At 40.9% G+C, this 15,465-nt stretch overlaps 2 protein-coding genes and 1 non-coding gene across 5 annotated transcripts; 2 read left to right on the top strand and 1 right to left on the bottom strand.

Annotated features, from left to right (window-relative positions):
• The first annotated feature begins 55 nt into the window (after window positions 1-55).
• Window positions 56-2,816, top strand: LOC129172037 (protein FAM177B). Of its 3 annotated transcripts, none has more exons than XM_054761369.1 (5): window positions 56-141; window positions 1,332-1,499; window positions 1,578-1,626; window positions 2,094-2,188; window positions 2,280-2,816. In XM_054761369.1, exons 2-5 carry the CDS (start codon window positions 1,332-1,334, stop codon window positions 2,433-2,435), a joined length of 468 nt encoding a protein of 155 aa, XP_054617344.1. In that variant the 5' UTR covers window positions 56-141; the 3' UTR covers window positions 2,436-2,816. The 3 variants fall into 3 exon arrangements, with proteins under 3 accessions (XP_054617344.1, XP_054617343.1, XP_054617342.1); XM_054761368.1 differs by lacking the exon at window positions 56-141 and adding an exon at window positions 151-773; XM_054761367.1 differs by lacking the exon at window positions 56-141 and having other exon boundaries at window positions 151-1,499.
• A 234-nt stretch (window positions 2,817-3,050) lies between these two features.
• On the bottom strand, window positions 3,051-3,132 carry trnas-gcu (transfer RNA serine (anticodon GCU)). The gene has a single exon. It is a non-coding gene; the product is annotated as a tRNA-Ser (tRNA).
• Window positions 3,133-4,451: 1,319 nt separating this feature from the next.
• mep1a.2 (meprin A, alpha (PABA peptide hydrolase), tandem duplicate 2) lies at window positions 4,452-13,877 on the top strand. Its single transcript, XM_054761746.1, has 14 exons — window positions 4,452-4,577; window positions 4,652-4,676; window positions 4,741-4,794; window positions 4,855-4,892; window positions 4,976-5,051; window positions 5,135-5,252; window positions 6,621-6,796; window positions 6,886-7,107; window positions 8,360-8,506; window positions 8,580-8,795; window positions 9,945-10,391; window positions 10,973-11,146; window positions 11,230-11,425; window positions 13,463-13,877. The coding sequence occupies exons 1-14, from the start codon at window positions 4,482-4,484 to the stop codon at window positions 13,656-13,658; spliced, it is 2,181 nt and encodes a 726-aa protein (XP_054617721.1). The 5' UTR covers window positions 4,452-4,481; the 3' UTR covers window positions 13,659-13,877.
• Window positions 13,878-15,465: the final 1,588 nt, after the last annotated feature.

Raw genomic sequence — 15,465 nt, 5'->3', positions numbered from 1 at the left:
ACCTCCAGACCTCTATTTTGAGTGCAAAAGTGTGTTCCTATGAGAAGTACGGCAAAATAGTGAGTGTGCATAACACCCTCAACCGTCGCCATCTTGGCAAAACACATTGGTTGCAAAACATTAAAAGGAGAGAATAAACAGGTACTGTATATATTGCAATCATCATTACTGGTAAGTACACAACAGTAACGGGTATGAGGCTGCTAAAATACAGGAAACTTAATACAGGAGGGCGACAGAAAAAGGGCAAAATATGTGCACTTGGGAACAACGTACACTGTGCATTATGTCCTTTTTTAAGCGGAAGTGCGGGAATTGGAACACAGCAACTGTCAAAATATGCACCCTTCATGGGACACAGCTAAACTATTTTTTTACTCACGCTTATAATATTATTAAAAACACAACTTTTATTCTTACTTAATTATAAAAATGCAAGTCTCTAAACAGTATATTCAAAGCGAATCAACTCAAGTAACAGGAGTAGCATTGCAGCTTCTCTGAACACTTTACGATCATCATCGAGCCCCCGTTGCCGCCTCCCTATTTTGAACCGGAAGTGTCAGTCGACGTTCAACAAAAAAATGCGACAAAAAAAGTAATGATTTCATATATGATGTCACGTTTAAGGTAATGACGTTATTGTGACGTGACGACATCGGCCGTACGAAAGCACTAATTTACCGTTAACGTCACACATGAAAGCTTTGCGTGCAACACACGTAGAGTGCTTGTAATTACTCAAGAAAGACACCGGATCTGAATTCCAGCAGGTAAATTGCTGCTTAATAGTCCATTTTTACGATAACTACTATTTGCTCCATCATTAGAAATTCTGATTAGCACGAAAACACTCCCACGGCCAGATTACAATTGTAAGTATGTAATTGTACTGAAGGACTGATACTCCGCAAAGTTCAGTATAAAATACTAATATTCCTACGTGATTTACCAGATCGTTTTTTACTGACTCTTCGTAAGAATGTGGAGTTTCTAACTTCCCAGTGCAACTAAATGCAGCATTTTTACAAAGGGTGGGGGGATACTGCAAATTGTATATCAATCAGATACCAAGTAAATACTGGAATACCAATACCGGTCATTTTTCAAAATCTTTGAACGATTTGGAGATTTTGCCTTTTAATTGTTGTTGGGTTAAAATCCGAATAAAACGCAGGACATTTACGTGAGAAATTTGGTATCGCCAGTATTGACCCTGAATTTAGCTGCTATCTGGTTGATTCGACGAAGATCATTTGGCCCGATGTTAACCAGTGACATGCTAACAATAAGGCATCACGGTAACAGTGTGTCCCACGTCCTTCTTGCAGATGACAGATCCACAGGAACCAGAACATGAGGCTGCTGGACTGTCCAATCAGAAGAAAGTCATCATCTTCAGCAGCGGTGAATCTTTGACTGACCGAGACAGTGACGACGAGGAGGAAGAAGAAGAACAGGAGGAAGAGGAGTCATCAAATGAAGAGGCTGCAGGGATGGTGAGGGTGTTTGAAGCGCATTTGCTCCAAGTCTCATACAGAAGTCATGGTATCAATCTTGACATGTTTTTGTTTTAGTTCTCAGTCAGGAGCCTGGTTCAGCTAATAGGAAGGCTGTCATTAATGAGTAAGGAATTTCACTATTCCAATTAGGGATGGCGCAACACCACTTCATGTCATGTCCGATACTGAAACATTGTACAGTCATGGAAACAAGTTCTTGTTCATTTTAATGCCTGATGATAATGGTGGGATCATCGAATTTGCTTAATTTACCGTGATGCATTTGCAAAACGTGAGAAAAAAAACAAATGTTTAAAACTACTACTACTACTACTACTAATTAACTTTCTTCTGTTGCTTCTTTTTGTTTTGTTAAATGTCACAAACCGGGCAGTGGTTCGTTGAGAAGAGTGATACAGTCGATACATGTCTCGTCACTAGATTTGTCACTGGTATCTTTTTTTGATAGAGGGGTCTGAACACTAAATATAACGACGGAGTCCTGAATATTGGGTTGGACCATCCTTAATTACAATGTCTAGTTATGACTCCAGCTTGTCACGTGATCTCACTGGGTTGTCATTGTTTCAGCTTGCGATTTTATTGGGGGGAGACTAAGCTGCGCTCTCGGACTGAATGCTTCCAAATTCCAGTATGCGATAGACGGATGTCATCGTGAACTTGAGGTATGCTGCATAAACAACATTCTGTTATCCCGCTGCTAATACGGGCTTCCGGTGACGTAAATATGATACCGTGCTCTTATCATTTCTACAGACCACGACAAGGCAAAGCGCAGAAGACCACACGGAAGAGGAGAAGGCGACCCCCGTCTCTCCAAGCACGAGAAGTGTTTTTCATGAGGCGACAGGAGATTGCTGCTGCTCTGATGTCAGCCAAACCTGTGACGACACGGACATGGCGGCCATGTGAACGGATGTTATCATTAGATATCGAATTGATACAGTAAATCGGGTGTCCAAAAGTGCGGCTTGTTATTTGTCAGCATGCGGCATGTTTGAAAAATACAATTAAACAAAGAAAACAAAAAAAAGCAAAAAGGCGTAATGGAAAAAAGGTGAAATGTTAATACCAATGTTTAATCACCTATAATACAAAGCTGACATGCTGGCTGTTTGTTCTTGAATTATATATAACAATTTAGCCTGTTTAAAAATAACAAATATAAAAATGGCCCCCCGCACGTGTTGATTTTCAAATAAGTTCGGATGTCTTCAACTCCTTTTCAGGCATGTTGACTTGTGTAAAAGCAAACTGGTCATGTACTTCAATGTAATTTGTTCACATGTTCGGAATAAATCAAACTATGATCTTTACCATTGTTTATATTATGTTACATTATTTACAAAGTCACGGAAGTTATTGTACACAGAATTTGGGGGGACAAAAGATAAAGAAATGTGAACCAATTGCTTTTGCTACTTTTCAAATATTTTCCACTACTCACTTGCTTTGACTGATTATGACATATGTTATCTAATAGATAATTTCATTAAAGTATTTGATGCCAAAAATGCAAAAGAAACCCGACGAGGATGGGATTCGAACCCACGCGTGCAGAGCACAATGGATTAGCAGTCCATCGCCTTAACCACTCGGCCACCTCGTCATACCATCGCAAGCAATACGTCATTGAATAAATGTCAACATTGTCTATACGCGCGTGGTAAAATACGAAATAATGGTGGTCCTCGTTTTTCTACTTGCGTTATTCGAGTGTCCATTTTGAACAGAAGGCTTCTAGTTAGCAGCATACGCCCTGTGTCAAACTATTTGCGTTTTAATGCCAATGGCAAAATATTTCCGGCATTTAAACGACGCCAAATCGAAGAAATGCTAAAACAAATTGTGCATATGTCGACAAAGCTTTACTCAGCGTGTGAAAATGCATTTCCTGGTCCTACTTCATTCACACCACTCCCAATGGCGCCATCTAGCGGCATCAAAGGTACGTTACATCCATTGGTTCCATCCGTTTTTTATACAGTTATATCCGATTTCAATTAAACATGGACTGTATCAGCGATAGTGATATCGATACTTTGCACTTGAATTCCTCTAAACCATTTCATGATTTTGCCTTTGTAATCAGAATAAAATAGTACAAAAAGGTTGTTTTGCACCACTGATTTTATTTATTTTGCTCAAGCAACTTTATGTGATAAGATGGAATAATTATGTTGATGTTTTGATTTACACAGTATCTTTTTAACTTTTTAATAAATGTGTTTGTTGATCAATATTTCTTGCCTAAAAGCTTTGTCCTGTGTTCTATTCTGACTGTTATTGTAACAAAAATGCATATTTCAAGTAAAGTAATTATCGGCATTTGTCCAACACTTTTAGCTAGGCCCTGTCGCATGAATGGGTTTGTTTTAATTTTTTCGCCGGATGCCCTTTCTGATGCAACCCTGGCCGGGAGTGGAACCAAATCACCTCTGACATGAAAGGCAGCAGCGTACACGTGCGCTGTACACTAAAAGAGCTACAGATGCGGAGGGTCGTTATTATCCGTGATTGGTCAAATGTTGAAATATGCTAATAAAGCCGGTAGCTCATTGGCGCTCTCTCATTGGCCAAATGTTGGGTATACTGGCGAAAGATGGACAAAAGCGCGTCTGATTGGCTGAGAAAGTTGGCGAATGTTGACGTTGGCTCACGAGCACCCGAATGAAAATAAAAATGTTGACATAATATGGGGCCCCGCATTTACTTCGTATCGTATCGATACAATACACGCACTTCGGACACCGCAGCTGTAGCTGGATTAGCACCCCAAGATCACACACTTGAGTGGTACATAATACGATGTCCAGTCTGCAGCTGACTGCAGTAATTCACTGACCAATGCTTGGTGTGAACGATGCTGACAGAGAAGACACGTGTGAAATAAAAGTTATCGATTAAGCTCCATTATGGAGAGCAAGGTTCCACCCCTGCTGCTTGTCCTTATGTGTTATGCTTCCACGAGCATATGTAGATAACAACATGATGGGCTGTGGAGAGAGTTGGACAAAGATCACGCTGCTGATTGCCATTTTGGCAATCTTAAAGGTGATCTATTTCACATTGACTGGGGTTGATTTTTTACTGGAGCTCAAACTGACTCTTTTCCATGTGTTTGCTAGGCGCAGGCTGCTCCGAAACTGACAGGTTGGCTCTTGATCTCAGCATGTTGTCTAACATAAGTGGATTTTTGACCTGGTTTGCTTTGCAGGTGATAATGCAGACGATGGTGAACTAAGGGATGACATACCGGAGATTAATAAAGGTGAGAGTTTCTATCTGCTTAAAGTGTGCTGCATGCATTTACAGTATTCCACTTTTTTAGGCTTAAAACATCTTTTTGAGGGAGACATTGCTGGTGATGTAAGTACAGTATTCAAAGCCGACGTGGAAGTACTGCAAATACATAAACAATATATACTCACTTCTTATAATGTGTGTTGCAGCCCAGGAGAAATGCAATCGTTGATCAAACAAGGAGATGGAAGTTTCCTATTCCATACATCCTGACGGATTCATTAGGTACGCTGGCTTCAATGAAAAACACTCCTGGCAGCATTTTTGATGAAAAAGCAATAATGTAACTATGAGTGGTTTCACCGTAGAGTTGAATGCGAAAGGGGTAATACTCCAGGCTTTTGAGGAATACCGTTTAAGATCCTGTGTGGACTTCAAGCCCTATGAGGGCGAGGCAAGCTACATCTCCTTCACAAAACTCTCCGGGTGAGCTCTGACCTTGTGTATCAAATCATCAAACTCCCGTGGAACTCGCTTAAGTCGACAACTCGTCGAAGTCGACCGACTCATCGAGTCCTGGTCGGCAGTATTCTCATTACTAAAAGAGTGTCTCATGCAAGCGTCACCGGTAAGTGTACACATCATGGCTCGTGTTGCTTTCATTTCGGTGATGTGGGCCAAAACCAGTTGGCCCATTAGGCAATACAGGCAAATGCTTAGAGTGCAGGAAAATCACTTTCAATGGAGAGTAATCTTATTCAAACAAGTTCAATATATTTCAAGAAAAAACTGCATCTCAGCTTTGTGTGGGAAAAAAAGCCTGTTAGTATCAACTTCACTCTTGTTTCCTTTTTTTCCCTGTTTTTGCTCAATTTTCCAAATATTTCATTCTTCTTGAATAATTTTCTAAAATTTTCTTTTCATAACATTACGATTTTATTCTCACATTTTGACGTAATTCCCATAATAATGTTATTTTTCCCCAATCTGATTTCCCCAAATGACTGTCCCAAGGCGGCTCAGTGAAGTAAACAGGATCCCAAAGCAGATGGACTCGGTGGTGAAAAATACAAACAGGTTTATCGACAAAGAGCGCTCTAAAAGTAGAGGATAAAAAGATGGGAACAAAAAGCAACCATGACAAAAGGCTGAGCGAGCAAAAAACTAAAAGTACAAACAAAAAGCAGGCGAGGCCACATGTACAAAAAACAACAAAACAAGGCAAAAGTAGCAATACTGGAGACAAGGAATATTAATATGACAGCTCTGTGCAGCTAAAATGCCATTTTCTCAGTTTTTTCTGGTAAAATTTTAACTTTTTCCTGTTAAAATATGACCTTTTCTTAATATTTTGATCTGATTCTCGTAAATTTACAGCTGTTTTTTTTGTATTTCTGCTGTTGTTTTCATTTTGCAACTATTTCAAATTTGAATTTTCTTCTCGTAATTATGACCTTATTCCCATAAAATATTGACGTCATCGTCATATTCTTTGTTTTTGTTTGTTTCTCCTAACACTGTCTTTAAAAAAATGCCTTTTTTCTTTCATGACGTTATTAATCCTCATGTATTGCAGCGATATTTTCACAGAAATAAAACTATTTCTTGTTACATTACAAAAAACTTTTTTTTTTACTTCATTTTTTAATTAATTCATTAAAAATTAATGAAAATTTTTCAATTTTCTTTTTTTTTTTTTTGGCTTTCTTGTTAAATTATATTTTTAGCTCATGCTGACGTCAATCAGCCAGTCAGAGGCGTCCACTTAATGGGGTTCCACTGTTTGATGTCACCGAATGTTTTGTACAATAAGAACATCACATTTATAATGACGAGTGATTTTTTTCTCTCCAGATGCTGGTCATACGTCGGAGATGACAAAGTGGGCCAAAATGTGTCCATCGGGGCCCGGTGTGACACTAAGGCCATCGTGCAGCACGAGCTCTTGCACGCTCTCGGCTTTTACCATGAACAGTCGCGCTCCGACAGAGACGACTACGTCGAGATCTGGTGGGACCAGATTGAAGAAGGTAATGACTACGCCTTTAAAAAAAATGAACCCCTCTCCTCTACACATGAATACAAGCTTATTATATGGTGCTGACCTGCGTTATTGCAGGGATGGAGCACAATTTCGTCAAGTATGAGGACGACTTCATCACTGATCTGAACACTGCGTATGATTATGAGTCCATCATGCACTACAGGCCCTTGTCCTTCAACAAGAATGAGAGCATCCCGACAATCACCACCTCCATTCCGTTTTTTAATGAAGTCATCGGCCAGCGACTGGACTTCAGTGCCGTGGATATCACAAGGCTCAACCGCATGTACAGCTGTGGTGAGTGCTTTGTCCACATCCTTAAAGGAACATCCTACGGGATGCTCATGTGTGTCATGGTGCACTGCACGCCGCATGAATACAAAGATACGCTGTAATAGCAGGAAATCCAAAGCTTTTCTCCACCTTAAGGAAGTTTAAGCACCGCATGTGACCAGCAGGTGCAAACCAGCGGTGTCCAAAGTCCACCCCTGGGCTTGCAAAAAAAATCGGTTCGGTAAATTAAAGAAAATAAAAATAAAATAAAACATTAAACAAAGCCTGTATCAGAACATAACGGAACAATTGAAATGTTATGAGACGTGGAATCGGTGCTTTCGATATTTCAGTTGATCCGCCCAACCCTGGTCACCGTTAATTGGTTAACTTTGCCTTCGTTTGCATTTACTTCAAAGGAAGAGAAGACGGTAATTGTAGTTTCTTGTTCTAACATGACTTTAGACACTGTAGCTAAGTTGATCGTTAGCCATGGAAAACGCCAAACAAACGAGCTTGGGAGTTTGCAAGCAACTTTACAAAAAAAAACAAGCCCAAAGTGTCCTATAATAAACGGACCTGGCAACGCTGATGTGTTTGTGTGAGTGTATATTACATCTTATTTATATGTCTTATTTTCTTTTATTATGTCTACTATATTGGGTAATATGTGCGTAAAGGTGACTGTAGGGGTGTTATTTCATGTCTAGAGGGCTCTAATAATGTTAAAAAACGTATTTAGAATATTGTAAACAGGTTTTCTATGCTCTAACTACAACAATATTCCATTTATAAATAAGGAACCCTACTTCACGGGAATTCACTTATCATAGCCGGGTCTGGAACTGATTAACCACAAGAACAAGCGACGACTGCAGCACTTCGGTACGGATTACAACATCAGCCGATACCGATATTGGCCGCAGCTTATCCCTTAAACAAATGTCATGGGATGAATGAACACATTATGCTTCTTTTACCGTGACGCCACCGGCTGTGTTTCACAAATAGCACTGAACAGTCACCGCAAATTGTATATTTACAATCCAAAAGTGATGCAGTGATGAGGCGTCACTCGCATGAAGATATCGATATCGACAGAAAAACTGATATGATGATCCTATGATGATCTGCTATCTTATTGTCACTCCAATATCGGACATCCCGAATCACTATCAAACCAATCCATCATCCAGAACATCTACGCTCATACCTTGCAGGTTATGACCCCTGAGCAGCAGCAGTGTACTATTATAGACTGTTTGTTTTCTCACAGCAAACACGCACACTCTTCTGGACCAATGTTCCTTTGAACTGAACAACATCTGTGGAATGATCCAGAATGAGGACGACGGTGCCGACTGGGTCCAGATGTTGAGTACTCCCGCTGATACAGATCACACCCTTGCGGGGCGCTGCAGAGGTACACAAAAAAATCTCAGGTCTCTGTTCGAATCTACGCAGTTTGACAAGACATGTTTTCTACCTGTGTTCAGATTCTGGCTACTTCATGAAGTTTGACGCATCTTCTGGAAATGCTGCAAACAGCGCCTTGCTAGAGTCGCGTATCCTCTACCCGAAAAGAGACGAGCAGTGTTTGCAGTTCTTCTACAAGATGACCGGAGCAGCTGGAGATAAACTCGTGATTTGGGTTCGGACTGACGATGGAACAGGGACTGTTCGCAGTGTCAGGAAGATCCACACCATCACTGGTAAGTACAGTCGTCCCTTGCTGCATCGGACATCTCTCCCCCACTCTGTCGGCGTTTACCAAAAATGAATAAATGATTGCCGTTTGTTCTATCAGTCAAATCATCAGTAATGTTACATTGATGAGACGTTATATTACATTACTTTCACACTGCATGGAGTCAGCCATGGCATGCCGGACATGACTCCTCCCATTCCATGTGGAAGTGGTAAGTTTTTGGCTTCCTATTTTGTCCTTTTTCCCCGCTAAGTTTTAAACGCTTTCTTAAGTTTAGAATAAACCAATTGGAGCTGACTTGTTAGCTCGGTAGCTTGCTATACTAGCAAGCTCATGTCCTTGCAGTCCCATAGCCCGTGCAATGTCTTGTAAACAATGGCCATGATAATGGTTTAATTTATTTGAACATGCATACAAATTACAATTCACAGTTCCACATGTCCAAAAAGAGTAGGAAGAAGCAAAGCTTATTTAATCCTACCACCCCCCCATCCATTTTACACCAATTGCAATACATTTGTTCACTTCCTGTATTCCAAATGCACTCTCTTCTAGTTGAATACATCGATTATTGATGAGCTACTGAATTAGCAATGAGTGTAGTCGTGTTTAGACTTAGCATTCTATGTAGTACAAACATCAACTGCTTGAATTATTTCTTGAAATCGAGTGTAAAGGTGACTATAGGGGTGTTATTTCACGTCTACAAGGCTCTAATAATGTTTTAAAAGACATATTTAGAAAGTCCTAAACAGGTTTTCTATGTTCGAACTACAAAAATATTCCATTCATTAATATTGACTCCTGCTTCGCGGAAATTATCGGTCTGGAAGCGATTAACCGCGATAAACGAGGGACAACTGTACAGTGAAACCCGCTTAAGTTAGTCCTACTTATGTCGACGCCCTGGTCTACTGTGTTCTTCTTACTAAAAAATCGATGTTGACATATGCGGTCAACCGATTTTGTTGACCTGAAATTTGATAGGCATTTAATGAAAAATGAGTTTATTTATGTCCTTATGTCTCTGGACAAACAGCGTTACAAGTGTAGGTGGCTTTCGCTTATGTCGACGTCAGTCAACCAGTCCGAGGGGTGTCGACGTAACAGGTTCCACTGTTTTGAACTTGTTTTCTTTTTGCTTGCTTTTCAGGGGACGGAGATGATGCCTGGAAAATAAGCCACGTAACACTTAGGATGTCAAGAAGATTCCGCTACATCTTCCAAGGCATCCGAGGAGCAGCCAGCTCTTCGGGGGCCATCTTGCTTGATGACATCACCCTCAGTGAGACTGTTTGCCCCAGTGCTGTCTGGCAAATCCACAACTTCCCACAGCTTCTTGCCAGCACCCCACCAGGCCGTGTCGTGAACAGCCAATGCTTTTACAACTCTGAAGGTTACTCGTTCGGGATAAGTCTTTACCCAAATGGATACGACAGCGCCTACCCAGACTATGTGGGTCTGTTCCTACACCTGTGCAGTGGTGAAAATGATGCAGTGATGCAGTGGCCGGCCCAAAACCGACAGGTGACGATTGTCGTCATGGACCAAGATCCCGATGTTAAAATGAGGATGTCTTCTGCAAGAAGTTTCACCACTGGTAGGCCAAGTTGGGGGACTGAGGGTGCGTTCGCACTTGTGGTCTGGTACTCTGGTCCGGTCCAAAAATGGAAAACTTAGGTTAGCGCTCGCTACGAGTTGAGTTTCAGCTTGCCGTGGGTTACGACCGTAACAGTAGCTCACGTTAGGGATTATTGTGCCTGTTGTGAGATAATTCAAACCTGCACTAAAAGCCTGTTGCTACACGAATCAAGGTTGTCTCACCGAATGTTACAGTAACACTCCTGACGCCTAGTGACTAGTGTAGAATACTAACGTCAACATCTTTGAATGCGTCTTTTGAATGCCTTATATTTGTATTTTAGCCATTTTTATGCTTGAAAATGCTTAATGTAGGCAAAACATATAAACATGTACTTAAATATGCATATGTTTTGACTAATAATAGGCTGTATTCAACCATGAAACTGCATGATTTGTTAATTTATATATATTTGAAAAAACGCGATAGATTGAGGCTGCGAAATTGAAGCGCTAAGTGGTGACGGATTGCTGTACACTCAGCTTCCACTCCACAAATATGTGAAATTACACTTTCTATCGTGCCTCTTTGCCCTTTAGTTGAGGACCCCCTCTGGAACAAACCAACAGCTACTTCGGGCGCAGTGTGGGATGCCAACTGTAGCTGCTACCGGAATGATGGACGAGGCTGGAGAACATTCGTTTCTCACAAGCAGCTGTACAAGAGGAGCTTCCTGAAAAATAACGACCTCATCGTTTTTGCTGAATTCAATGGTGATAATTATAAATGTACTACTCTACATTTCTTATGTGTAATTTGTAAAGTCAGTGGCCGTTTTGTTCATTTCCGCCATCAGATTTGACGCATTTGATCAAGACGGAGGTCCCCGTCAAACCTGCCCTTCCAAGCAAGGATGTCCTGGATGAGAAGCCAGTAGAAATAAGCGTGGAGGTTGGAAAACCCAGGGAAGCACGTGACGCAGACCCCTGCCATCCCAACCCCTGTATGAACGGAGGTGTGTGCGTGCAGAGAAATGGAGCAGCCTCATGCAGGTGTGTATTTGTTTTTCTGGTGGAACATTTGGAGAAGAGAGGTGGACTATGAGTTAGCGGAGTAAAAGAGATAAGAGAGGTATTTAACTCCGAGGAGTCTTTGCCCTCATCTTTCAACTCACATCGAAAGTGGTATCACTTTAAAGTATATCCCATATCATTTGCAGTGGTATGAAAAGGTGTTTGTCCCATTCCTAATTTCTTATTTTTTTGCATGTTTGTCAAACTTAAATGTTTCAGATCAAATGTAAATATTAGTCAGTGACAAGACAAAGATGATTGCGCGCCTGTTAAAACATAGCTGAGATTAATTGAGCTCTATCAGTCTGGAAAAGGTTATAAAGCCTTTTTTAAAGCTTTGAGACTCCAGCAAACCACAGTGAGAGCCATTATCCACAAATGGCAAAAACATGGAACAGCGGTGAACCTTCCCAGGAGTGGCCGGCCAACCAAAATTACCCCAAGAGCGCAGCGACGACTCATCCAAGAGGTCACAAAAGACCCCACAACAACGTCCAAAGAACTGCAGGCCTCACTTGCCTCAGTTAAGGTCAGTGTTCATGACTCCAGCATAAGACAGACACTGGGCAAAAACTGCCTGCATGGCAGAGTTCCAAGACCAAAACCACTGCTGAACAAAAAGAACATTAAGACAAACATCTGGATGATCCCCAAGACCTTTGGGAAAATACTCTGTGGTCTGACGAGACAAAGGTTGAACTTTTTGGAAGGTGTGTGTCCCATTACATCTGCCGTAAAAGTAACGCCATATTTAAAAAAAACAAACATCATACCAACAGTAAAATATGGTGGTGGTAGTGTGATGGTCTGGGGCTGTTTTGCTGCTTCAGGACCTGGAAGACTTGCTGTGATAAATGAAACCATGAATTCTGCTGTCTACCAAAAAATCCTGAAGGAGAATGTCCGGCCATCTGTTTGTAGCCTCAAGCTAAAATGAATTTGGGTTCTGCAGCAGGACAATGATCCAAAACACCAGCAAGTCCACCTCTGAATGGCTGAAGAAAAACAAAATGAAGACTTAGGAGTGTCCTAGTCAAAGTCCTGACCTGAATCCTATTGAGATGCTGTGGCATGACCTTAAAAAGGCGCTTCATGCTGGAAAACCCTCCAATGTGGCTGAATTACAACAATTCTGCAAAGATGAGTGGGCCAAAATTCCTCCACAGCGCTGTAAGAGACTCATTGCAAGTTATCACAAACGCTTGATTGCTGTTGTTGCTGCTAAGGGTGGCCCAACCAGTTATTAGGTTTAGGGGGCAATCGCTTTTTCACACAGGGCCATGTACGTTTGGATGTTTTTCCTCCCTTAATAATAAAATGTTTCATTTAAAAACTGTGTTTTATGTTCAGTTGTCATTGACTAATATATAGATTTGTTTGATGATCTGAAACACTTTTTCACACCACTGTATCGTGACATTTCTGATTCAACACATCTTTCAAAGCTAGTTCATCATTCATCATTTACTCAAATCAATAATTGTCAAATGCAGCGGCAATTATGATGTAATCATCTATGACAACATTCATATCTTTTTACATTTACAACCGGCGAGCCCTTGGTGGTGATGTGGCCCAAGATTAAAATAAGCTTGACAACAAGATTGGTCAGCAAAGTGTGACAACCGCGTGTTGTTGTGGTTGATGTTCAAGGTACCCTGATTGCTCTCTTATTGTATTATCGTATGCCGACACGGGCAAACGTGTAGCAACTTCCAAAAGCTCCAAGCACATTGTATGTGTTTTATGGTTTGTGTTTGGCAAATTACTTGAAAATGTATTTACTTAAGGCTACTTTCCCATGAAAGTAATTGAATGTAATTAGTTACCAGGGAATGTAATTATTGCGTTGCTTTTTTTGAAACATATGTTGAAGAATTTGGATTTAGCGTTGTACTGGCGTGTGCCGTTCCCCACAAAAACGCTAGGGGGCAGTGTTTGCCTCAATTATTGCCCCAGTTTGGAGGTGTAGTTTAAAATCACCTAATTGGGCTTTTCCATCTGCTGCTTTTTCAGGTGTGCTTCACGTCCGGCCACCTTCTCTACTGGTATGTGGTGTGAGAACTTGAACAAAGATGGGTCTGGTGGTTCTGACACAGATACGGTTTTAAGTGGTCTGGACCGGATGAGGATGCCCTCACGTTCACCTGCATCAACGCCAAGCCTGTTTTTATTCTTCATTGTTTTGATAGCAGCTGCCTTACTGACTTAGACCACCATCCCTTTTAATTATATGTACAATTTTGGAGGAACTCATAAGAATGTGATTTGGTTCCATGAACGATTACCATTGTCATAACTTTAACAATTTACAAAAATATATGCTGATGGCACGAGCAGAATCCTTCTACTGTACTAGCATAAATTAAGGGACCTTTTTAAAAAATATTCTGAATGAATACAAGGATGCCCTTCATCATCATAATTGAAACCTGGAAACGTTTTAACTTGTTGAATTAAATCAGTAATCAAAATGATTCCATACTACTATAAAGATACTTTTTCCTCCTACAGTATTTTTGTTGTGTGTTATTGGAACTGATCGAACCTCCACAGAACAAGCTTTGGCGCCCCCTGGTGCCCAACAACAGTAACCAACGAACAAGGTTCTCTCCATGATGTATTTATCTTTTTCCCTTGGTTCCCAGGGGGATGTTTAGTACAAATAGACAGTATTTATGTTGAGTGTAGTTGAAACTGATTGACCCTCCAAAGACGAAGTGTTGGCGCCCCCCGGTGCCCAACAAAAGTAACCAATGTGTATTTTCTTGAGGTGAGCGGTCGAAAGAAATATCGATCATATTGATACCAAGGATAGTATCAGTATAAAAAAAATGTCTGTCCACATAAAAACGAATTCACCAGCTGTCAAGCGCATTTTGTCCCAATTTGAAAACACAACCACAGGGGAGGATGTTTTGGTAGGTTCCAATCCCGGCACTGCACACGCGGGGAACCGGGATAAAAGGTGTGTAGGCTGCTTACTTATCTATTCATCAGTGCAAATGAGACATTTCCTCAAAATCTGACCATACTAACTCCTACTTTTCAGCCTGGATTATTGGGGCACGTCCTGCCATGTTGGCAACTTCAAACGAGCACCTGTGTGTGTGCACTGATGATGCATATGAGTGTGCTTCGTTCACCAATTATGTTTTTTAAAAGGACGAGAAGGTTTTAAAGCTTTTAATGCTTTCAATATGCAGAAATATACAAGTGTTGAACATTTCAGGAAAAATAATGAGAAAGAGACAAAGCTGGGGCGTGGAGGGTAATGTCCAGTTCGGCCAACGACCTAAAGTAAGCGTTGTGTTTTGGATTGATTGGATCGATTGAGTTTGACACCCCTGTAATAGACTGTTTGCAACAAATTAACACAATAACTCATAACACAATACCATTTATTAATCTCTTGGAGATTAGTGAAGTATCTATCATGTAGGTCAGTGTGTCTGATAGTGTTTAGGCCAGCAGAGAAGGCCTTGACTGCACACCATAGGGACACAATGACCTGGATAGATGAGAGTATTCATAGACACGACTATCAAAATGTTGCTTTAAGATAAGCTGCTATCAAAGAACAGGTAGACTATGTTCAGAGTCTGCAGTTTACTGCAGTGATTGACTGAACAACGCTTGTTGTGAACGATGCTGACAGAGAAGACACGTGTGAAATACAAGTTATCCATTAAGCTCCATTATGGACAGCAAGGCTCCGCCCCTGCTGCTTGTCCTTATGTGTTATGCTTCCACGGGCATCTGTGGATAACAACACGATGGGCTGTGGAAAGAGTTGGACGAAGATTGCGTCGCTGATTGTCATTTTGGCAATTTTAAAGGTAGATCTGTTTCACGTTGACTGGTTGAATCACGATTTTGGGCTTAAACTGATACTTTTTTTAATGTTTCCTAGGTGCACGCTGATCCAAAACTGGCAGGTTGGCTCTTGATGATATAAATGTTCAGCGTGTTGTCTAACTTCAGGGGATTTTTGACGTTTTTTGATGTTCTTACATTGG

This window comes from Dunckerocampus dactyliophorus, chromosome 19 (genome assembly GCF_027744805.1).
Source record: "Dunckerocampus dactyliophorus isolate RoL2022-P2 chromosome 19, RoL_Ddac_1.1, whole genome shotgun sequence".
Taxonomy (NCBI): domain Eukaryota; kingdom Metazoa; phylum Chordata; class Actinopteri; order Syngnathiformes; family Syngnathidae; genus Dunckerocampus; species Dunckerocampus dactyliophorus.
This window is presented reverse-complemented; position numbering and strand designations above follow the sequence as displayed.